The sequence below is a fragment of the Hylobates moloch genome, unplaced genomic scaffold (genome assembly GCF_009828535.3).
Source record: "Hylobates moloch isolate HMO894 unplaced genomic scaffold, HMol_V3 SCAFFOLD_21, whole genome shotgun sequence".
In the NCBI taxonomy this organism is placed as follows: Eukaryota; Metazoa; Chordata; class Mammalia; order Primates; family Hylobatidae; genus Hylobates; species Hylobates moloch.
Genome location: NW_026652296.1, coordinates 42,542,836 through 42,567,161, shown reverse-complemented (window position 1 = coordinate 42,567,161; position 24,326 = coordinate 42,542,836). Strand labels below are relative to the sequence as shown.

At 45.2% G+C, this 24,326-nt stretch overlaps 1 protein-coding gene across 1 annotated transcript in view; it reads left to right on the top strand.

The window, feature by feature from the left end:
* The window catches only part of DTD1 (D-aminoacyl-tRNA deacylase 1), a 164,681-nt gene that overhangs the window by 136,005 nt on the left and 4,350 nt on the right, over nt 1–24,326 (top strand). Inside the window, exon 5 of the mRNA XM_032142155.2 lies at nt 12,692–12,863. Coding sequence (XP_031998046.1) covers nt 12,692–12,844 — 153 coding nt within the window. The 3' untranslated portion in view covers nt 12,845–12,863. The remainder of the gene's footprint in view (nt 1–12,691; nt 12,864–24,326) is intronic.

Genomic DNA, 24,326 nt, shown 5'->3' with positions numbered 1-24,326 from the left:
TGTGTTGAATTTCCAAGTTTCTGCTTTCTGCTTATCATCTTTTCCTCTGGGTATCAGAAAAATGACATGAACTGATTTTTCTGAATCATTAGTTTGGTTTTCTGTAGAACTTGATCTGTTGTTAACCACATCCACTGTGTGTGCTTTCTTTCTCCAATCAATTTAAATTGTTTATTAAAGTATTATGAACATAATTCAACATCACATAATACCTGAAGGCGTATAATGAAAAATAACACTCTCTGCCTGTTCTCCGCCCTCAATCCCTGTCCTCTTATCCACAAGCATCCAGCTTGAACATATTTTAAGCAATTTCTTTATGTATTTTTTCTCTATTCCTAAATAATGAACTTTTGCTATTTCTTGATTTATTAAAATTTGACATTATTTTTTCATGCTACTATATAGATGAAGACTCAACACTCTTCAATCCCTACTACTTTCCCTCTCTCCATCATTGTTATGTCATTATTTTTAATTGATTCAATAAGCAATATTTATTGTCTGGACTCTTAACTGTTAGGCACCACAAAGCTGCGTTGTATCCTATAGTCTTTGTTGCTGTTGTTCAGCCTTTTGCTTTTCTGGGAGTGTGTTCTTCTCTTTCTTTTCTCCTTGAAGCCTTGGGGAAAGTACTTCTATTTACTCCTCCTGCTCCCAGGCCTCTGTTTCCCAGGCCTTCGCTCCAGTGCCCCTCTGTGGAGCCCACTCTCTGGAAGCCTTACTAGCTCCCGTGTGGGCCACTTGCTGTCCTGGCTGCTGAGCGCGTGTCTTGCCCAAATTTGGTCTCCACCTTTCTCCCAGGTCATGTCTACTGCTCTTCTAGGTTCCATGTCTTCCTCTCTTGTTTTGTTGTTATTTTGTACAATAATTCTTCACTGTTCCAAATCTGCTTGCTTGGCATTTATACAAGGTATAGACCAAGTGGGAGAGGAAAAATGGTTCTCTTTTTCCGAAGACTCTAGTAAATTGAAGAAACATTTTGAATCATTTAAAGAACACTGTTAGTTTAAAATGCACATGAACAGTTTTCTGTTACCAATTATGCATTGGAATACCGACACTGAAATTGCTTAAGTACCTCCTTAAACTCTGTTACAGTTCATGATTATTAACCAGACATGTGCCAACAGGGTAATAGATGTTGACTAAAGTCTAAAGTGGATGTAGAATCAATAGGTGCTGATTACTTGTGCTTTCTAATAGCTTACGACCTACAAAATTGTAAAGGTACACAGGCCAGGAGTACATGGGGGGCATGGCCAGTGCATCTCCTTCAGTGGAAAGGGAAATGGTTACTTCTGTCCTCTCTTTGACATTTTACCATTAGCCCCATTGAAGGAAAAACCCAGGACATAGGTGTGGTGAAGCAAAGGCGACTTCAGCACTGGGAGTGTTAGAAGTGCAGTCGACACCTTGTTGCCCAGTAGGGTTAGGGAATGGACAGCAACATAATACAAAACCCTGGCTACTAGAGTGTATCGTTTGTCACACGTATGGAGTACTGGTTTTCAAAGAATTAGCATATGTAATAAAAATGTGACAAGATTATACTCAAACTTACTTGATCATTCCTTCTCATTCCAGCCTCTTTCAGTGCCTTGCAGGGTGGGGAGTAATCCTGAACATCCGCCATGGCCTTCCAATGTGCAGACACGTAAACTAATGTAGGCGTCTGGTTAAGAGAGGGCCAGATGACAAGTTACACATAACAAATTCTCATGTTAACATGTGGTTTTTTTCAAAGCATTTAAAATGCTTGTGGTTTAGGTCCCCAAGTGAAAGGATTTAGGTGTACAGGTGGTTTGTTTAGGAGGTCCTCCCATGAAGGAAGTCAGGACTAGGAAGGGAGGCCAGGGGAGGAAAGCCTAAAAGGGCACGTTAACCATCCCAGGTGTCCTCAGGGGGACTGTGTGAGACATACCTCAGTTGGCTCAGTGGGCAGAAGGAGGGTGGGGTTCTTAGCACCCCATGTCTCATTTCTCAGTGACTGAGGACTACTTCTAGAATCCTTAACTTCTGGACACTTCTGGCCTGCCCTATACTCAGGCCTTGTGCCCGCCTGTGGCCACAGGGTGTCCTTAAGCAGAAAGGGGCAGGTGCTCAGGTAGGAGGCTGTGGGCTTGCAGGTCAGTTGTCCATGGAGGCTGCAGGTGACCTCTGGGCTGGGGGACACAGTGGGCTCTGGCAGTGTCTGTGGTGGGGAGCTAACAAAGAGGATTTGAGGGCAGCTACACTGATAGGGAAACACTCTTGGGCTGACCTCTAACCTCTCCCATCCCACTATGGTCTGAAACAAGCAACCACTAGGGCCTGAAGGCTGGAGCTGTTCCACCATGTCCCCTTGCAGGGAAGGAGTAGACCAAAGAGACTTAGCTAAGTCAGAGTAATAAGAATAATAGAAAGGCAACTGAACTGTCCCTCTTCTTATTTTTGCATACTTAAAAGGGTTCTTTTAAACAATGGGGAATTAGAAAATAAAATTAGCTTGCATGATTTCAGATAGGGACAGATGCCTCTTTGCCTGATTAAAAAAAATTCTACAAAAACCTCAAGCAGAGTTAATAATGTGTGAAAATTAGGTACCATGTGTGCACTTTGCTTCATAATGTTTTTATTAAGCAACCAGTTGATTTAAAAATAACGCAATGCCACCACTGACATAATGGCACTCTACACGGTGTGTTATGGAAACATCCTCTCTTAATAGTCTGTTGGGTTTTCCATTACACAAGGACATTTTTTTAAAAAAGCTTTCAGAATTATCACATAATATGAAATTATATCAAGCTGCAGTTTGAGAAAACAAATTATTCACATATAAATTCCAATTGCGTTTTAAACACGTCTTTATCAGCTAGAGATAATGTACGGATGTAGGTCTCTATAGATCTTGTAAAATGCCACATTAGATTCAGACTCCTATCCTCAAATTTTTACCAATAAATGTAATTTGCTCACTGCAGGTTGCCTCCTCCTTCTTTCCCCGTCGCACCCTCTGCCACCAGGCCTGTAAGTAGCAGGAAGAAACAGGGAGAAGCCAAAGGTCACAGACTCGTGGGATTTCGGTTCAAGAGATGTCCCACTTCTGAAGGGAAAGATGAATCTCTATATGAAGTTGACACATGGTCATCGGGCTGGCCAGTGGCGATGTCCTCTCCCTGAGTCTGAGTGCAAGTCTCCGTCATTCTCATGATAATCCATTCCCGAAGATGTCTCATTTTGCTACAAAGGGCAGTGGGCTTCTCAGGCTGCTGTGCCCTTTTTGGGCTTTATGGCATCTGGACAGTAGTGGTGGAAAGTTGCCTTCCAGAAGTTTCTGTGGCCTAGCAGAGCACACTGAGGCATGGCGAAATTCAGAGAAACAGCCTAAACCATTTTTCTGTGTTCCACAGCATCCTTTACTCTTACATTGTCTTGAAATTCTTCATTATTCAACTAAGCTAATACCAAATGACAGCTGGTTGTGTTTATCTCCAGGGTGACAGAATGATCACACAGCATGGTTTAAGTGACTTGACAAAAATCAGAGCATTTGTTACCAGTGGTAGCTGATGGACACTCAGAAAGGACAGTGAGCATTGTGGAGATAAATTTCTAAAGCTATTAAAATGAGTTAATGGGCTAATGGATGGGGGCATTTACCCTTTTGCCTTTAATTCATGTCTTGACTTCTGTGGGGTCTGGCTGGGCACGTCCTCTGCGCAGCATCCTCTGGTTCCAGCCGTTCCCCCTGACATCAGCCGGGCCACAGGAGTGGGCGAGAATGCTGAGTAATCTACCTTGAGGTATTTTTAAAAGTAATTGCAGAGGAGATATTTGATCTTTATGACTTGCACCATAAGACTTTTTTGGAATCTTTGCAAGGGTTTGGTTGGAACAGAACTTTTCCGTCTACATTATGATCTATAAAAATCATAGTAACTGACTTTGTGGGATTTGAGTTCTTCTTTTGTTATTTTCTTCGCTTTCTGATTAGATTTTGCTCATATGCAGGACAAAGTAGTCTGTCAGATAATAACCAGCGTTAAAGTAACTCAAAGATAGGGCCATACCTGGCGTTGTCCAGCAAGAATGGAAACAGGGTGTGCTGTCCTGGACCTGTGGCAATTATCAGAAGCCCCTGTGCAGGTGTTTGTGCCACAAGGAACCAGGTCGACTGAAGGCTTGACCAGGAGTCCCAAGACCTGGCGCTCCTCCCAGCCTGACAGCTGCCTGGAGGTGGCATGAGGCGGGCTCTCATTTAACTGACCTCACCTCTATTGTGTTCAGAAGCAATCTGCAAATTATAATATCTGTTCTTGATTTTTCGGAATGCCAAAGGGGACAAATTGATTGTCACAATCTAAGGGGTCACTTATTTCCTGAGTGTGAAGATGGACTTTTTAAAGAGCTTAAGATTTCAAGCTATGTGCATGGGCCCTTTGAGGATGGAGGTGCTCTTTTTGTAAATTGTAGACTCAAGACAAAGAATAAGTCTTGAGTTGAGTTTTGTGGGACTTATCACAAAAGTGAACTAGGACGTCTATGAGAAGCTGTAATTTTTCACCATCATTCCCCAAAATCATGTTGGAAGTAAGTTTAAGACACCATCACCATCTCACTCTAGAGCACCATTGTCCAACCCTTTGGATGTAAGGACTTTTTTGCTTCTCTGTGGTGGCAGATATCATGAAAATTATGCACAGACTCTTTTTTTTTTAGTAGTTCATCAACTATCATTAGTGTAAGTGTATCTTATGTGTGACCCAAGACAATTCTTCTTCCAATGTGGCCCAGGGAAGTCAAAAGGTTGGACATCCATACTCTAGAGTAATCCTTCCTATCAGGGATTTCCGGGCACCTATGTTCTGAAAGGACTTGCCCATAAATTGGTTTTCTAGAACCCCTTCGTAGCTAAATCTACTGCTTAATGGCCTGGTAAACTTGGGTGTTCCTGAGAGAGATATGGGGGTGATGGCAACAGCAGACATCATGTTCCTGTGGGCTAGGTTTTAATCCTTCAAGCCTAGGTGAGTGCTGCTGGTTGCAGGCAGCACACCTTGTCTGATTTTCCCCTGGAGTGAGTGGAATCTTCAGGTGGCCTAGAGTCCAACTGGACACAAAGTGCTCAGCTCTCCAATTTATTCACAAATATGCACCCTCTGCCTCATTAGTGTCCATGGGAGCCTGAACTTCCTTATTCATTTCATGTTCTGTGTCATCGTCACCCTGGATCATCCCACAGTGTGAAGGGATCTGTCTTTAAAGGTGCTTCAGGAGTGATGCTATGTGTGTGAAGGAACAGAGGCAGATCGCAATTCCCTGTTGATCTGGTGCTTTACACGTCTCAGGGCGTGTGCACCTTGCAGCCACCCCCTCTCCTTGCCCTGGGCATATCGTACAGAAAAACAGACCTTGACTGGCTGCCCAACAGCCTCTGTTTTTCTCTTCCCAGTGGCTTGCTGCCTGCTTAAGAGACAGATACCCCAACCCCGAAGGCAGGCCCCTCACCTGCCATTGCCAACACCCGTGCCCGCTGAGTGCTGGTGAAGAGCTGTTCAGTTTTCCTACTCAGCTGGCATAAAAGCTTGAGCCTCTGTGCCCTCTGAGGCTATTGCCTGGCCTGATCTTGCAAACAAAACCTGTCCTGTCCCTTCATTTCTTCAGTCATTCATCTGTGGCCTGCATGTGCCACAGCACACGAGCCACATCACTGTGTCCGTCTCAGCTAATGGGGGGCTCGGGCTCCTGCCCAATGCCTGTGTCCCAGCCAGCCATGCTGCCTTGCCGTGCCGGTCCTGTCTGAAGTCTTTAATGATGATTTTCACTGGTGTTGCCTTGACTCCCCTGCCACTCCCGACAAGAATGCTTCAGTTCTGCCTAGGGTGCCCCTCACTCGGCCCTTCCCTCCTGTTACCCCACTCTCATCTGGGCCTCTGTTCTTCTGCCTTTGCCTGTGTGGCCCTAACATCCTTGTCCTCAGTCATCTCTGTGTGTTGTTTTCTGCCCAGACACACTGCCCTGCCATGTGCCATCTGCCACAGTGTGCCTGGGAGTGAGGAGTAGACACTTGGGTGATGCCAGTCCCTGGAGTGCCCCTGCCTTCTCACCCCCAACCAGGACCTGACTCCCACTCCCAGCATGGCTTTTGTTGGCCCTCCCCAAACTTGGGGCTTGCCTGCCCTGGAGACCCCCCCATACTTTGGCCACCCAGTGACCCCACTAGGATGTGCGGATGCTGACTGCATTCTTAGGCCATCACGTGAGGGCTTGGTCCTGAGTGTCCATGTCCCATTTGCAGGGCTTCCCCTGCCTCGGGCTGCCTTGGGTCAGCAGGTGGGCCCGGGTCAGACTGCTCCCTCACTCTGATCCGCTTCTCCCACTGCCACTGACAGGCACACAGGGCCCTTTCCTGAGGCCAAGTGCCAGGGACATCAGAGAGCCGACACTAGGCTCGTGTCACTTCTGAGGCTTCCCCACTCTGCTCTTAGCCAGCCTTATTACTGATTGAGTTAAACTGTTGCCGGTAATTGTATTTGATCCTCTGACTTCTCCAGACTTTGTGACAGAAAAGGATGGACGAATTGAGTCCTGCAGCAGCTTGTTGCTAAACCACCAAGGAGCTGGACCAAGGTTAGGACCAGTTTCTCTTTAATTTGGCAAATGGAGATGGCCTTGAGGTCCCTGTATGCTTTCTACCCATGAAGACAAGTGTGCGGCTACAGAGGACAACAGCAGAATGGTGGGGGCTGGAAGCACCCCCAGGTTCCTCTGCTTTACCCCTAATACACATCAAGGGCTTAGAGCAGGCCTGGCTTCGTGTGAGTGGGGATTGCCAATTATTTTTCCAGTGGACAGTCAGCCTCAGGAAGGCAGGGCTCTGCTTGGTTTTCTGCTGTGTCCTTGGCACCTAGAATAGGTATAGTCAGTGCCCAACAGTTACCTGCTAAGTGAAGTTAATAGATTAAGCAAGAGAGGTCATGTGGCTCCCTGGGAAGAATGTGGGATTTGGTGTCTGGAGGCCTGGGTGTGGTCCCCCTCAGCCACTAGCAGGCTGCAAAACCTTAAGCAAGTCACATGACCTTGCTGGGCATCGGTGTCTTGTTTATGTCCATGGGCGTGTGGTGAAAGATTTTGCTTTCAACTGCAAGTGCCACAAACCTACATGAGGGTGGCTTATAACGTGAGGGTGGCTTAAACAGTAAGGAGCCTGGTTGCCTCCCCTAAGGGGAAAGCTGGTTCAGCTGGCTCAACCCTACCGGGGCTCTCCAGAGACTTCTGTGCACTTCTGGATGTCCCCTCCTCATTTTGAGAGCTGCACCATTCCGAAGCTCCGTTTCCTCGCCTGACTATGGCCAAGGATAGGAAGGAAGGCAGTGTTTCCTCGCACCTGTGTTTATTAGGGAGGGAAGCCTTTTTCCGAAGACCCTCTGCAGTCCCCTCAGATCCTGTTGGCTGTGGTTTGTGTCACATGCCATGTGACAGGAGAACCAGACATTGCCACCTCTGAAGTAGGAGGCTCCTGCCAGCAGGGAGGGAGGAAAGGGGCTGGGAAGATGAGTAGCTGCGGTGTAGGCAGCTGGCAGTGGCTTCTCTGTGGGACATTGATGATCATTCAACTGCTATCAGGTTATTAAGAGCAAACAAGGTCACATAGGTGGAAATGCTAAGTGGGGATCCCTAACAGGTGACACATATGCACCCCATCAACATTATGGTCCAGATACACGTTTGAAAAGAAAGTGCGAATGTTCTTAGGTGGCGCTTGTCCTCTGCAGTGTGGCCTCAGGCTCCACCCTGCCATATTGTCTTACTCTTGGCCACTTAACTCATTTTGCCTCCTGTCTGGTCTCTCAAGGCATTTAAGTTTGCAGGCCCTGAAATCAGGCATTATAAGATCAATGTTCAACTAGTTCATTCTTAGATTGTGCAATTAGAGCTTGGGCATCTTAATTAAAAAGAAAATCCCTTATGTTTTCAGTGGATTTAATCATGAATTGGGTGAGTCTGGATCTGCATATTCCAGTCCTCCCTCTTTTGGCACACGTGTTCCCAAGCTTCACTGTGAGAGGTGCAGGCTGACCACAGGACCACCACGTGGTCCCTGGTGGTGTCTGTGTGTCCAGGGCAGCTTTTGGAAGGCTGGGGTTTCTCTCTAAGGTGCTAAAGCCAGCATGGTTTGGACAGTGTCTCCCTTACAATGTGGGCTCTCTTGCTGGTTGATTAAAAACAAGCAAACAGACAAAAACCCAGAAGTACTCTATTTCAGTGTTTGTAGATTGTATGTTCACAGACCTGTAGTGGTTTATATTCTCCTTGACATGCATCTCCTCTTAATTTGAAAGCTGTTGACATTTTGCTTGAGCTCATATGCAGTACTGATTTCTTTTCTTCTTCTTTTTTCTCATTTGTTTCCTTAAAAAAAAAAAAAATCCAGCTGCTTTCTTGCCTTGAGATGTAAATTCCACATTTTGGCTGCATTGGATTCCAAGTTTTCCCAGAAAAGGCTTAAATTTATTAGGTTAGTTCACAGTGTTCTCACAGAGAACTTGAGTTTGCGGCATGGAGCCATATGTGGTTGGGTTGTTTTAAGATAAATACTGTAAGAGAGTCAGCATTACATCACTGGCAGAAATGTGGGCTGTGCCTGTCATTTAAATAGTTATCATATGTGATTTAAAAGCTGGCTGTCGGTGGGAGGGGATGGGGTTGGAGGGGAAGGTCAGATGGACGTTTCTGCATCTGTGGTGTCTGTGCCTCTGCCTCAGCACAGAGTCGAATGACACTACGAGGAGCTGAGAAGCCTCCAGAAGGCTATGCTAATTGGGGTTACTCCCCATCATCCTCTCTGGATCTGGTTCTCAATAGCATAAAAGAGTACAAAGTGAAGAACAGGCCGGGTCACAAAGAGGCCTTTGCATGCGATTACGTCTTAGCAGAGGGGGAGGTTTATTTAGTTTTGTGACTGTTGATATTCACATTTTATGTTTTTTTTTTTTTTATCTCTGAAGATGAGAAACAAAACTGAGAGGGCATCTTGCTTTTTAAAAATTGTACTTTCTCAGCATCTAATTTGGACATGTTCATGAGTATTTATATGTGCGTATATATGTGTATGCATCTACACACAAGTAAGACATACAAGTATGAACACATGGATGCAAATATAAAATGTAAATTGCTGGCAGCAGAAGGCAGCTTACCACAATTTACTGCAGAACAGCAATTCCAAGATATTTGGATTTTATGAATCAGGAATATAGAAAACAAAAATTGGGGAGTCTAGCATGGATTGCTAACTTATGATTTCCAAAATTGCTTAATTTTTTAAATTATTGTAAAATGCACATAAAACTTACCGTCTTAACCATTTTAAGTGTATAGCTTAGTAGTAATGGGTATATCCACATTGCAAAAACCCAAAATCAGTTTGCAAGAAAGGGAATGAGACAGAAGGAGTCCTGTATATTGTCCTTATCATTTCATCAAAGGAAGAGTATTTTAACACCAGAAGAGAGATGAAAGGAAAGAAGCCTGTTATTTTAGATGAAGGAAATTCCTCCTAACCTGTGGCAGAATAGTCAAGAGAAAAATATTTTTCCATGGAAAAATAATACTACAAAGAACTATATAACAAGCAGCTCTGTGTGGCCATTTCCCAGATTTTAAAAATGCTAGCTTTTTGTCATCTTTGCTCCAGATCATTCATTCCTACTTAAAGTGCTGCTACATGAACTGTTACCAGGCCGTGGCGAAACAAAGAACAAAACTGAGAGGGCATCTTACTTTTTAAAACTAAAATTGTACTTTCTCAGCATCTAACTTGGACCTGCGCATGAGTATTTATATATGTGTGTATGTGTGTATGCACACTCACTGCCACCCAGGCTGGAGTGCAGTGGCGCGATCTCCGCTCACTGCAACCTTCATTTTGGGCCAGAATGAAGTCAGCCACACCACGGAGCTCACAGTTGAGAAGAAATCTCTCACAATACTTGGCTGACGAAGGAAGCTGTGTGTTGATTTACATTCTGACACGAGCATCTTACTGTTGCTGGCCCAGGTGTCATGTGCATTTTGTAGACTGCACTGATTAGTAACTCTGCTCTAGATCTGGTTTTGTTCTTATAAAGTTGACAGTTACAGCTGAAGCCTGTATATATTCATTTCACTAAGATCCCATTACCCTCTTTCCCCTCCATGTTAACTAGTGTATTGAAGTTGGCGTGTATTCTTCCAGGCCATACTGTATTTGCATGAGCTCACTAGCAATATAGAGTATTATTTTGTGTTAGTGGAATCCTACTGTATATAGCCTTCTGAAGCTAAATTTGTTTTGTATAACATGATTTTCAAGATTTCTCTAATTTTTTTTTGAGACAGAGTCTTCCTCTGTCACCCAGGCTGGAGTGCAGTGACATGATCTCGACTTACTGTAACCTCTGCTTCCTGGGCTCAAGCGATCCTCCCGTCTCAGCCTCCCCAGTAGCTGGGACTACAGGCATGTGCCACCACATCTGGCTAACTTTTTTTTTTTTTTTGTACAGACAGGGTATCTCTATGTTGTCCAGGCTGGTCTCAAACTTCTGAGCTCAAGCAGTCACCCACCTTGGCCTCCTAAAGTGCCGCTATTACAGGCATGAGCCACCGCCTCTGACCAAGACTTGGCTATTTTGATATATGTAGATCTGCTGTACAGTATTTCTTTAGGGGACCAGATCACATTACATGTATCTGTCCTCTTAATGTTGATGGACATTTGGGTTGTTTCTAGGTTTTTGCAAATACAAATGACACTACAGTGGATGTTCTTAGAAGCTCCCACTGTGCACACAAGTGGAAATTTGTCCAGGGGAGTTTTCGGAAGAGAGTTGCTGAGTCAAAGGTGAAGTGATGTCTTCATTCACAAAATCTAATTAGTATATTAACCAAACTTAGCTGTATTCTACAGCTTTTCAGGTAAATGGGGAGCAGGAAAGAATAAACCAGGGGTCCTGAACCCCCAGGCCAGGGACTGGTACTAATTCCTGTGGCCTGTTAGGAACCAGTCCGCACAGCAGGAGGTGAGCAGCCTGTGAGCGAGCATTACCACCTGAACTCCACCTTCTGTCGGATCAGCAGTGGCCTTAGATTCTCACAGGAGCGGGAACCCCATTGTGAACTTTGCATGCGAGGGATCTAGGTTGCACGCTTCTTATGAGAATCTCACTAATGTCTGATGCTCTGAGATGGAACAGTTTCATCCTGAAACCATCCCCTCTTCTGTCCCCCCATCTCACAGAAAAATTATCTTCTATAAAACCGGTCCCTGGTGCCAAAAATGTTGGGGACCACTACTATAAGTCAATTATTAATAAATTTGATTTCCTGGACCCAATTGAGAGCTACTGGTTGGTTGTTCATCTCTCGAAGGGTTAACTCAAAGTCTGTTCATAGTGGAAGAAATGATCTGGCAGATTGGGGGAAGTGACTTGTCTTTGTGTCTTGGATGTGGGGCAGGGACCAGCAGGGAGAAGCCAGCCCTTCAATAAGTTTCCTTCTTTTTATGTAAACTAGAAAAAGTTCACAGACTTAGTCTGGGAGGGAGATAAAACTGGGTATTGCTGTCTCTTGTGTATTTTGGTCTAAGAACATTCCGTGGTTCAAAACTTGGCCAGTCTTCTCTGCTGGGTTTCTCAGCAGGCCTTCCTGTAGTGGCTGGGCTGCTGCTCAGTGTTAGATGATGGAAGCTTCTTTCAGCCATCTAGCTGATGCTTTCTTTGAAGAACTATTCAGGGAAGAAGTGGGCCCAGGTTCCATTTGAGTGAGACATCAGGGGCATGTCCCCTGCTGGCCTGGTGGGAGCCTGAGAAGGCTCTAGTGGCCAGCGTCCTGAGTGTTGCCACCACGCAGCCTGCAGGCGAGTCAGCCTTCAGTCTCAAATCAACTGGTAACTGAGACGGTGTTCAGTGTGCTTAATGCACTTTGTTTCACAGCCTTCTCTGTAATCTTCAGCAAAGAGTAACGTGTTTTGAACATTCTTTAGAAAACACAAGGTGTGGCATGGTGGCTCACACCTGTAATCATAACACTTTGGGAGGCCGAGGTGGGTGGGTTGCTTGAGCCCAGGAGTTCAAGAACAGCTTGGGCAACATGGTGAAACTCTGTTTCTACGGAAAAATTGGCATGCACCTGTGGTCGCAGATACTTGGGAGGTTGAGGTGGGAGGATCACTTGAACCCAGGAGGTTGAGGCTGCAGTGACCCATGATTGCAACACTATACTTCAGCCTGGGCAACAGAGTGAGACCCTGTCTCAAAAAAAAAAAAAAAAGAAAAGAAAAGAAAACAACAAGTAGAAGATAACTTGATGAGAAAAAAAACTATCAAAGAAAAAAGTAAGAGATGAAAAGCCTTCATATATGGAGCTCTTCTAAGGCTGTTGGAGAAGGCTGTGGCATGACCGCTCCCTCGTACTGTGTGCCAAGTTGAATTATGGTTGGGGAAAAGTCTGAGAGTGATTACTCCTATGACTAATGATTTGTTTCAGTGATTCAGGTGCCTGTTGGAGAAACATTCTGTGTATAATTTGGTATATCTGAACCACTGTGCTCTGCCAGGTTATCAGAAAAAAACTTCAATGGTTCCCACCTGGGAAGTCACTGGTGTGTGGGATACACAGGCATGTGTTTGTGTTTGTAAAATATTCTTTTTTATTTTTATTTAATCAGCTGTCAAAGCTCGAAAAACAGCAGCAGAGGAAAGAAAAGACCAGAGCTAAGGGACCTTCTGAATCAAGCAAGGAAAGAAACACTCCCCGAAAAGAAGACCGCAGTGCCAGCAGTGGGGCTGAGGGCGACGTGTCCTCTGAACGGGAGCCGTAGCTGAGGAGGCAGAATTCAGGTAGGAGTTTCCCTGCTTGGCTTCATCTTCCCACATTTTGGGGAAGCAGCAATGAATATAGGAGGGAATAGCTGCTGAGGCCGAATTCATTCGTTTCACAGTGTTCATCCATAGCTTCCTTAAATCTGCTGCCTTCTAGGATGGAGACAAAAGTTAGTGTGTTAGTCCGTTTTCATGCTGCTGATAAAGACATACCTGAGACTGAGTAATTTATAAAGAGGTTTAATGGACTTGCAGTTCCACGTGGCTGGGGAGGCCTCACAATCATGGTTGAAGGCGAAAGGCACTTCTTACGTGGTGGCAGGCAAGAGAGTATAAGGGTCAAACTCTCCAGCCTGGTGACAGAGCAAGACTCCATCTCAAAAAAAAAAAAAAAAAAAAAAAAAAAATCAACTGAAAGGGGTTTCCCCTTATAAAACCATCAGCTTTTGTGAGACTTGTTCACTACCAAGAGAACAGTATGGGGGAAACAGCCCCCGTGATTCAGTTACCTCCCACCAGGTCCCTCATCTTGAATTGTAATTCCCATAATTTCCATGTGTGTGTTCCCACGTGGGAATTATGGGAGCTACAATTCAAGATGAGATTTGGGTGGGGACACAGCCAAACTATATCAGTTAGCAAATAAGATTGTATTTTATTAATTGAGATGCAGGAGAGCAACATACCACAGGCCTGGGGTGCCCACTTGGGGGTGGAACCTGCTTGTGCCACCTTCTCTGGCTGCCTGTGCCTGTCCACAGCTGCTGCTGTGATTGCCTGTGCCACCTTCTCTGGCTGCCTGTGCCCGTCCACAGCTGCTGCTGTGATTGCCTGTGCCACCTTCTCTGGCTGCCTGTGCCAGTCCACAGCTGCTGTTGTGATTGCCTGTGCAGAGCACTCACTCACGGATGCAGAATCCAGATGCAGATGCAGAGTCCACCTGCGCTGCCCACATCTCCCTTCCTGCTCTTAGCCACTCTAGCAAAGGGCACTGCCATCTCAGCGGCCTCCTCGCATTGCCACCTGCCCCGTGTTCCGAAATCCTTCACAGTGCCCCGTGTGGCACTGCCAGTTTACTTTTCCTAAAATGGCATTTTATTCTTATTGTGGCTCACTGTAGCACAGAGTCCACCTCCCTGCCTGAACATCAGAGGCCTTGAAAATGTGATGCGGCCATCTGATGGCACTGTGCCTAGTTCCTCCCCCCAGGGAACCCGTTTATTTTGCCAAGCACTGGGCCAAATACTGGGTGCAGATTTGAGGGACCCAGGACCTGTCACAGGGAGGTCACAGGCTCAGGGAGAAGCATAGGAACAGTTACACTACAGCACGGTGCGTGTGGCAGGAGTGTGAACAGGTGTGGGGTGGAGATGGGAGGTCAGGGGAGGCCCCTCAGAGGCCTGGGACCAGATCTGGAAGGACAGGTGGCAGTGGGGAAGGAGATGAGGGGAAAGGGCAGGGGAGAGCTGCCTGAACCAAGAGAAGAGCAGTGCAAATGCTGTCTGGAGGTTGGGGGGCAAGGACAGGAGAGTTTGGGAATGGAGGAATTGCAGAAGGGTGGGAGTGTTGAGTGCCAAGTGGAGTGGGAGGGCAGGGAGCATCTCTGAAGTTAGAGAAATAGGAGGTCTGGATTGTAAAGGGTCTGGTATGCAACCCTGAGGAATTTGGATTTTATCCTGGGGCGGGAGGGACCTCTGAAAGGTTTTAAGTGTACAAGTGACATAATCAGATACAAAGTTTAAAAAGAACACTTGAGCAGCTTTGGGAGTGAGGCTGGAAGCAGATAGGCCCATTAGGAGGTGATTGCAGAAATCCAGAGAAGAAATTATAGTAGGAACAGTGGGGAAAGAGTGGGATTGAAAGATGTAAAGGAAATAGAATCATTTCAACTTGGTGACTGATTAGATTGGAAGAGGAGACATCCAGAAGGATGAGGGAGGAAGATGGGGGTTGCTGACAGTACCTGTTTTGGGTGTGTTGTGTGTGAGGTGCCCGTTGGCAGCCAGTGGTGATGCCAGTGGTCTGTTGAGTCTGTGGCTTTAGAGCTGGGGAGCCAGGTCTCGGACATACAGTTTGGAGCCTTCAGCTCACAGACTGTGGTTAAAACCAAGTTAGGAGACACCATTCACCCAGGAGACACCATTCACCCAGGAGACACCAAATTAGGATAGAAGAACATCCAGAAGGTGGTTTTCAGCCTTCTCTTTCTCTTCTGAAAGAGAGCAAGGGTCAGAAGTGTACCTATGAAATGGCTTTTAGGATCCACAATACCAGGAAGTGAGATATATTAAGCCAGGTGTGGTGGCTCACACCTGTAACCCTAGCACTTTGGGAGGTTGAAGCGAGAGGATCACTTGAACCCAAGAGTTTGAGACCAGCGTGGGCAACATGGTGAGACCCCCATCTCTTAAAAAAAAAAATTAACTGAGCGTGGTGGCGCTTGCCTATCATCCTAGCTACTCAGAAAGCTGAGGTGGGAGGATTGCTTGAGTTTGGGAGTTGGAGGCTGCAGTGAGCCATGATTGCAGCACTGCACTCCAGCCTGGGCGACAGAGTGAGACCCTGACTCTTAAAAATAAAATTTAAAAAAGATACATTAGTAATTATTGGGCACAGTGGCACCAGCTCCCAAATGGATACACAGATGAGAGGAACAGAATGCAGAGCTCAGGAAGGGTGGATTGTTGGTTCATAGACGGTTTTAGGGGAGGGGACTGGACAGTGAGTCCTGTTGTCCTCTTAACTGTTCCCTCATCATTGTGTTTTCCTGCTAGTGTTATGCAGGGAGACAACAGCACTGTGGTGACCAGCCCTGGCTTATGTATCTCACGTATGCATGGGACACTGAAGGGTGCCTTGGAGGGAAGGGACGTCACATAAAACTTCCACTCCCCCCCTCCAAAACTTCATGATAATTCACTTTTGTTAGTTGTCAGTTTTGGCATCACAAATATTGCTGGTGCTTCTGATTTATAATCTGTCCAGAAATCCTTAATCCAAAGAGGTGAAATGTGCTAAGTGAAGACAGGGCACAGAGTGGCCCTTTAAGATTCTTTTTCAGTTGTGCTAGTTAAATGGGTCAAGCAGTAATTCAGAAACTCATCGAGGTCTTATCTCCATCCTGCTAACTTTTGGGTGACACTGAATAAGTTCTATGGTTTTTCTTCTATTGGAGGAAAACTCATCTCCCTCAGCAGTGCTTTGTGGAAGCAGGCAGGTAGAAGTCATGGTGCCTGGAACTGGCCCCAGCAGCCTGGGCAGGGCGGGGGCAGGCACGTTCCCTCCCCGCCATGTTTCTGTGTTTTCTCAGGCTTCCCTGGATCACAGGGAAGCACAACAGAGAGAGCATCCCAGCGCTGCTCCTGTCCCTTGAATGAAAGGTGCAGGGACTGTCACTGGTTAGGCCAAGTTTTAGTAGTTACTTGGTCCAGAAGCAACTCAGATTGGACACTCCAGTTTCCACTCTTGCGGTTCAGGGCAGCTTCCCAGCCTTAATGCTCAGGCATGGCCCATGTCTCTCCTTCCAGTTCTGTTGAAGACTGTACTTAATAGCCTTTCCTGCAGTGAATTGGGACCTTAACAACAGGTTCAAAACAACTGGGGCTGAGCGTGGTGGCTCACGCCTGTAATCCCAGCACTTTGGGAGGCTGAGGCAGGCGGATCACGAGGTCAAGAGATCGAGACCATCTGGCCAATATGGTGAAACTCCGTCTCTACAAAAAATACAAAAAAAAAAAAAAAATTAGCTGGGCATGGTGATGCGCACCTGTAGTCCTAGCTACTCAGAAGGCTGAGGCAGGAGAATCTCTTGAACCCGGAAGGTGGAGGTTGCAGTGAGCGGAGATCGCGCTACTGCACTCCAGCCTGGCGACAGAGCGAGACTCCATCTCAAAAACAAACAAACAAACGAGCAAAACAAAACAAAAAAACAACTTGAATGTTGAGACTCCCATCATGAACTTAATGAATGGGAGAGGGAGAAACATACAAGCCCCTGTCTCCCAGCAACCAGACCCAGATTATCAAGCTAAACACACTGGCACGCATACACACACACACACACACAAATCAAATTCACACGTGCCTTGGAGGTTTGTATTTTCAAAACAGCTTAAAAAATTCAAATACCACCTAGCTGATTCCTTCCTGGGTTGTATTATTAACCTAATACATTTTATAAATTTAATGTCTTGATTTTTGCTTTATATCTGATCAGTGCTTTGAAAATCTTTGGTTTAATCTATGATGGGGTATTGAGTTTTGTTACTTTAAAAATTCATGCAAAACATAACAACTTAAAGACTTCCATTTGCTTTAGATTTGGCCTCAGTAATTCCTGTGGAGAATACATCATGGATGTTAGTGTTCTGTGGCCCCTGGGTAGCCTGGGAGTAATTCTGCTAATTCTGTGGGCAAGAAAAACACTCGAGGGTCTCATGGGCAGATGAGGGGACAGTTACTGTGTGTGTCACAGAATGTACAGGAGAACATGCTCATAGAAGGAAAACTGAGCACATAAAAAGAAGAGCAGGAGGAGGGTGTGAACATTTCACGTTTACGAGGGGAATTCTCATGGACTCGTAGGTATCTACTTCTTGCTTCTTTCATGTTAACGACATTTTAAAAACATATTTATTTCCTTCTCACAGTAGTGCAGATTAGGTAGCATAGAACTTGGGGTCAGTGGTGCTATTGTGAATCACCCAAATAGGGCCAGCCGCAGAGGGGAGGCAGCAGGGGGAGCAGACCCCACGGGCAGTGTTTGGAAAGGAGGAGGCAGTTGTGTTTTTCCTTCCCCTTCCCTATAAGTCAAGTTCACTGCAGCCATGCCATCATGGGGCCCTTGGGAAGAGGCGGGCAAAAGAGGAGGAAGAGGGCAATGGAGGGAAGTTCCTGGCTGGCCTCAGCCTTCAGGTTAGGAGACTCAGCGGGAAGGAGCAGAGGGACAGATGGAGGGGAAGCTGAAGGCCCCTGGCATGTTCCGGCTGTGCTCCAGGCTGGGATCCTTGGAGTGGGGGAATGGGGGTTGGGTTGCAGGAAACCTGGAAGCCGTCACAGGGATTCTGGAGGGAGAGCAGTGCAGGTGGCTCCAGGGCTCCAAGAGGCAGCTGCAGCCCAGTGAGGTGGCAAGACACGGTCAGGCCTCAGGGCCTGTGAGAGTGCTGCCCAGCGTCGCCGTGGGGTGGGGAAGGCTCCAGAGGGTGTTCTCTGCCTGGTGGAGGGTGTGGAGGAAAGCTGTGTTGGGTCTGTGGGCTGACTCTGGGTCCTGGATAGAAGTGGTGAGGTGAGCCTGCTGCAGAGGCCATGAGGGGGCAGCTTCATTAGGAGCTTGGGGGTCATGGCCTCAGCTCTTCATAGCACTGACAGTCCCTCCAGGTCTCAGCTGTGACCTCCACTGGCCTCCTGGATGAGACTTGCAGGGGTCTGTCATTAATGAGACCTGAGACTGAGTGAGATATGCTGGTGAGAACTGAGACAAGGCCAGGTCAGCCAGTGAGGGCCCTGGGTCCCTGAGCAAGAGACACCAAACTTCAAGTAGCCCACCGTCCCTCAGTGATGCAGTGCCAGGGCCCAGGTGCTGAGCTGCATCAGCCACCCTGCTACAGAGGACCCTGAGAACCCAGAGTACTCTTGACATTTAGGTGAAATGGAGCCTCTGTATGCTCAGGAACCCCCCTATTGCTACTCAGCGCATGGAGGCTCATGAACAAGTTTAGATCAGCCCATGAAAAGACAGAGGCCACATTTTGTTTATACCAATGTATATGGTACTGTCTGGGTTTTGGACAAAGCGCACAAGGAAAACCGTTTATTGATGGTTTACCATAGGCATCCAGTTGTTCTTCTTTACCTAAGGGTCAGCAGTGATGGTGTCAGGCATGGACAGATGTCCAGGCAGGGAGGAGTCCCTCAGAGCCGCCCACAACTAGCCGAGGACCAGAGCGGGGCTGGGTGCTCTTTCTTCCGAGAATTTAGCCATGTTCCTGGATTTGAAGATCCTAAACGGGACCAGAACCAAGTGACAGCTGGTATTCCAATGATATATTTGGGTTTTTTTGTTGCCTGTGGATTTTGTTGCCCCTTCTGATGAAATTTGTCATCCCAGTAGGCCACAAAATCACCACCAAATATTCAGATATCTATGAGAGCTGGATTAAATGGTGACAGACAGAAGGTGACCCTGACATTTGTTTTGTTCCCCAGAACAACAGCAGCCCCCTCACTGTGAAGGGAGTAGCACTTTTCATTTGCTTTTCTTTAAAAACAGAAAGAGCCCTAGGGAATCTGGCAGGCCCTAAGGGGAGCAGCTTTGAGTTTCCAAGGCACGAGAGAGAAAGAAAAGGCAAAAGAAAATTGAATGAGAAACTGCATGATCTTGGGCATATTTTTCTTTGAAAATGATTCAAAACCCTTCATGGTTCAGAGGACATTTCCAGGGCCTTGACATTTCTCTATCACATTGCAAATGTGGCTCTTATTTTACCAAGTGGACATGAAACTGCTAAAATTAACTGTGTTTTTGTCCTCTGTCTCAATCCTTCAGGCTGTCTCACCTTGCTGGGAGGATTTGAGGTTTTCTATGAGGATGCAGTTCTATTATTTCTCCTTTCTGGCCACTGCTAAAGGCACCAGGGCCACCTCTCACTAAAAGAATGTGGTTTCTGATTTGATTGCAGGGTCAAGTATTGCCTCATTTGAGTATTGACTTAGCTGCTGTAATTAGGGTGTGAGAGGAGCGTGCTCCTGACCAGCACCCCACATTTCTGTCTTCAAATGGCAACACACCTGAAACCAAACAAGAAAGTGTTTTGGAAGCTGCCATCTGTTTGCTTTTTCAATGTGACCTTTGTCTGAATAGTAAGATGTGTCCTAGCTAACCACACTTCTTCCTAATGACCTAGAGCGGCCGAGTGTGGGTGTGGGTGTGGGTGTGTGTTTTCTGTTGAAAAGGTATTCAATCCCTTTTCACTGTTCTTTTCGCCATATAAGGTAGGACTCCTTTCATTCTCCGAGCTTCACTTTGCTTCCCTGTATCAACATTCGTACCACATTCTCACGTCCATGTGCTGGTATTTCATGGTATAAAACTAGCTGTGTCTCTGGATAGTGTTTTTATCTTTTTTTAACTTAAAACAATTTTTTTAATGGTTGCCCTGGAGTTTACAATATACACTTTTAACTAGTCTAAGTCCACCTTGAATGACACTCTACCACTTCACCTGTAACAGGTACCTTATAACAACAGCATATTCCCAGTGACATTGCTATCATTCATTTCACTTTACATATGCGATCCTCGCCTAATACATTATCACTATCATTACCTTAAATAGTCTTTTTTTTTTCTGAGGTGGAGTCTCATTCACTCTGTCACCCAGGCTGGAGTGCAGTGGTGCAATCCCTGCTCACTGCATCCTCCACCTCCCAGGTTCAAGCGATTCTTGTGCCTCAGCCTCCTGAGTAGCTGAGATTAAAGGCATGCACCAACATGCCTGGCTAATTTTTTGTATTTTTTGTAGAGATAGGGTTTTGCTATGTTGGCCAGGTTGCTTTCGAACTGCTGCCTGCAAGTGATCCACACACCTCAGCCTCCCAAAGTGCTGGGATTACAGGAGTGAGCCACCATGGCCGGCCTTTACTTTGTTTTTGAAGGATGATTTTGCTGGTATAGACTTCTAGACTTGTAGTTTTTTTGTTTGTTTTTGTTTTTTTAATTTGCCTTTCTTTAAAAACAGAAAGAGCCCTAGGAGCCTCACAGCCCTAGAGGAGCATGCTCTCCAAGGCATGAGAGAGAAAGAAATATTTAAATATTTTCAATACTTAAATTTTTATTCCACTCTCTCCTTGTTTGCAGTTTCTTGTGAGCAGTCCCCTCTAATTCTCGTTCTTATTGCTCTATAGGTAAGGTGGGTTCTTCTCACCCCACCCCCAGCCCCCAGCTTCTTCAAAATTTTGTCTTTGGTTTTCCACAGTTTGGATATGACGTGCCTAGGTATGGTTCTTGCTTGGTATTTTCTGAGCTTCTTGGATCTGTGATTTGATGTCTGTCATTAAGTTTGGAAAGTTCTTGGCCATTAATACTTCAATACCCCTAGCTTCTTTCACAATTTCCTCTCTGTTCTCTCTTCTCCTTTTGGTATTCCAATTATATATATGGTACATCTTTTGCAATTGCTCTACAGTCTTGGATAGTCTGTTCTTTTTTTCTCATTCTTTTTCTCTTTGTTTTTGGTTGGGAAAGTTTGTAATGACCTATCTTTGAGCTCACTGATTCTTCCTTGGCTGTGTCCAGTTTATTCATGAGCCCATCAAAGGCATTCTTCATTTCTGTTACAGTGTTTCTGATTTCTATTATTTCTTTTTGTTTCTTTCTTGGAGTTTCCGTCTCTCTGCTTACATTACCCATCTGTTCTTGCATATTGTTTACTTTTTCATTAGAGCCCTTAACATATTAATCATAGTTTTAAAAAGTTCCCTGTCTGATAATTCCAACATCTGTATCATAGCCCCAGTCTGATTCTGGGGATCTTTTTGGGTCCGCTGACCTTGAATCTGTAACTGTATGCCTTTCAATACATTTGGGACATTTTAAGTAATACCTATTCAAATATTTTTGTCTGCCCCATTCTTCTTCTTCTTACCTGGAGGTTACTGTTCCCAAACCTTAAGTGTCATTCTGTTTTTTTGTTATCCACGAGGTTGGTTTGCTTCCTCACTGATGCAGAGTAGCATGTTATGTTACTTTACCAGTAGTGGAGCTGGATTTTCTCTATGCCCAGGCTTCTACCTCCATTACCTTATTTATTAGAAAATAAATTGGCCATTACCTTATTTATTAGAAAATAACTGGCCATGATTAGTGATTCTGTCTATTGCTAAGGTGCAGAAAAAAAAAGACATTTATATATATATATATAGTACAATATACATGAGAAATAATAGATGGGAGAATAAGTTAAAGCCAAAAAATAAAAGCCAATTGCTGTCAAAGTTTGTTCCTACCACTTTCAGATAACATCAATTTTTTCCCCATGCTTGTTTTATTGCATTGCATTAAGCTTTCCATTCGTAATTAGGAAATCATTCTTTTCATGTTCTATCTGTGAAGTCAGGACCATCAGCTCTCAAGCAAAGGAAGAGATTCTGATTCTGGGGATCTTTTGACACTTCAGTGGAGGGAGCTTGCTGGAATCTAACAGTGCTAGAAGGTCAGAGTGAAGCCTGCATTGATAACTTCCCAGCATCTCTCATGTTTTTGCGTAGAACAGCCTTACCTTTTTAGGTAAATGAATTCTGATGCGATTACCAGCTAAGACCTGAAATAAATAGGTAAAAAAAAAAAATCTTGGCCCTTTTAACAGTGATTTGGAGAACAGATCTGTGGCATGTGTGTGTTCTAAGTCTAGCACTTGCATCCTGTAGTTGCTTAAATGGCCTGAAGCCAGAAGCAGGTCAGTTGGAAGTCAGTGTCTTTGAGGGATTCAGTGCTTACGTGGGCTGTGAAGGGTTTCCTTTCTTCTGGACCTGGGCTGGCCTCACTGGAGATGTTCCTCACTGTCCCTGGTGGTTGACGGCAGTAAAAGAGAACTACTACAGCAGGTGGAGGAAACTGGCATTTCCCCTAGCTTCTTTCATAAGACTATGAAATTGTGGTGCTAAGTTACAGGCACCTCTTACTACTGCCTGTCAGGTGTACCCAGCCTCCGGGTCGTGTCTGTCCTCAGTAGCTCATGTGATGCACATGCATTTGGAAATAGACATCATCCCTTCAGTAGCTCTTAGAGGGAGGCACATTACCCCTTATCCAGGGTTTCTGAATTTCAAGCCTCAATGGTCCACCCTTTTCTGGAGAACCATGTGTTTAGCTTGAACAGGACTTCTGCTCAGCACTTCTAATTTGGCAGATGGACCTCACAGATAGCTCACTCCCACCTTCCTCATTCCAGCCTCCAGCTATGTGAGCTGCATGGTCTCCAGCTACTCCTGGTTGGTGGCCAGTAACCTGGCTCCTGGGTTATTCTATAGTTCAAGAAAATAGGAAGAGACATTTTTAGCAAGTGAGACTAGAAATAGAGAGCAATGTCTATTGACCAATCCATGTATTGTAGTGGGCGGTGGCTTTCAGCTGGAACAGTGTCCACTGCTGGCCAAAATCTCTTGTGTGTAGTTTACAAATCACTCATGATACTGACATTGATCTTATGATTAGGCCAGCCCATTAGTGTTCCCAGTAGTAGCACAGTTAATTCTAAAGGCATACCTAATGGTTTGTCCTTCAGGTTAGATGCTTTATAAAGTTCTTATGCCTAGGAAGTTTACCTAAAAACTTTAAGAACCCATTGGCCAAAACTTCTCAGGATCCTTTCCAGTTCTGTGTTTCTCTTAGTGGGGAATAGAAATTCCTAAATCATCTTTCTCATATAAAATTTCTTCCGAAAGCCATTTTTTTGTTACAAAGTTAATGCTCACTCATAGAAAATATCAAAAATGCCAAAATACCCAAAGAAGAAAATAAAAGTCATCTGCCACCTTATCATTCTATGATGATGATGATGATTTTTTTTATTATACTTTAAGTTTTAGGGTACATGTGCACAACATGCAGGTTTGTTACATATGTATACATATGCCATGTTGGTGTGCTGCACCCATTAACTCATCATTTAACATTAGGTATATCTCCTAATGCTATCCCTCCCCCCTCCCCCCACCCCACAACAGGCCCTGGTGTGTGATGTTCCCCTTCCTGTGTCCATGTGTTCTCATTGTTCAATTCCCACCTATGAGTGAGAACATGTGGTGTTTGGTTTTTTGTCCTTGCGATAGTTTGCTGAGAATGATGGTTTCCAGCTTCATCCATGTCCCTGAGTTCAGGACATGAACTCATCATTTTTTATGGCTGCATAGTATTCCATGGTGTATATGTGCCACATTTTCTTAATCCAGTCTATCATTGTTGGACATTTGGGTTGGTTCCAAGTCTTTGCTATTGTGAATAGTGCCGCAGTAAACATACGTGTGCATGTGTCTTTATAGCAGCCTGTTTTATAATCCTTTGGGTATATACCCAGTAATGGGATGGCCAGGTCAAATGGTATTTCTAGTTCTAGATCCCTGAGGAATCGCCACACTGACTTCCACAATGGTTGAACTAGTTTACAGTCCCACCAACAGTGTAAAAGTGTTCCTATTTCTCCACATCCTCTCCAGCACCTGTTGTTTCCTGGCTTTTCAATGATCGCCATTCTAACTGGTGTGAGATGGTATCTCATTGTGGTTTTGATTTGCATTTCTCTGATGGCCAGTGATGATGAGCATTTTTTCATGTGTCTTTTGGTGTCTTTTGGCTGCATAAATGTCTTCTTTTGAGAAGTGTCTGTTTATATCCTTAGCCCACTTTTTGATGGGGTTGTTTTTTTCTTGTAAATTTGTTTAAGTTCATTGTAGATTCTGGATATTAGCCCTTTGTCAGATGAGTAG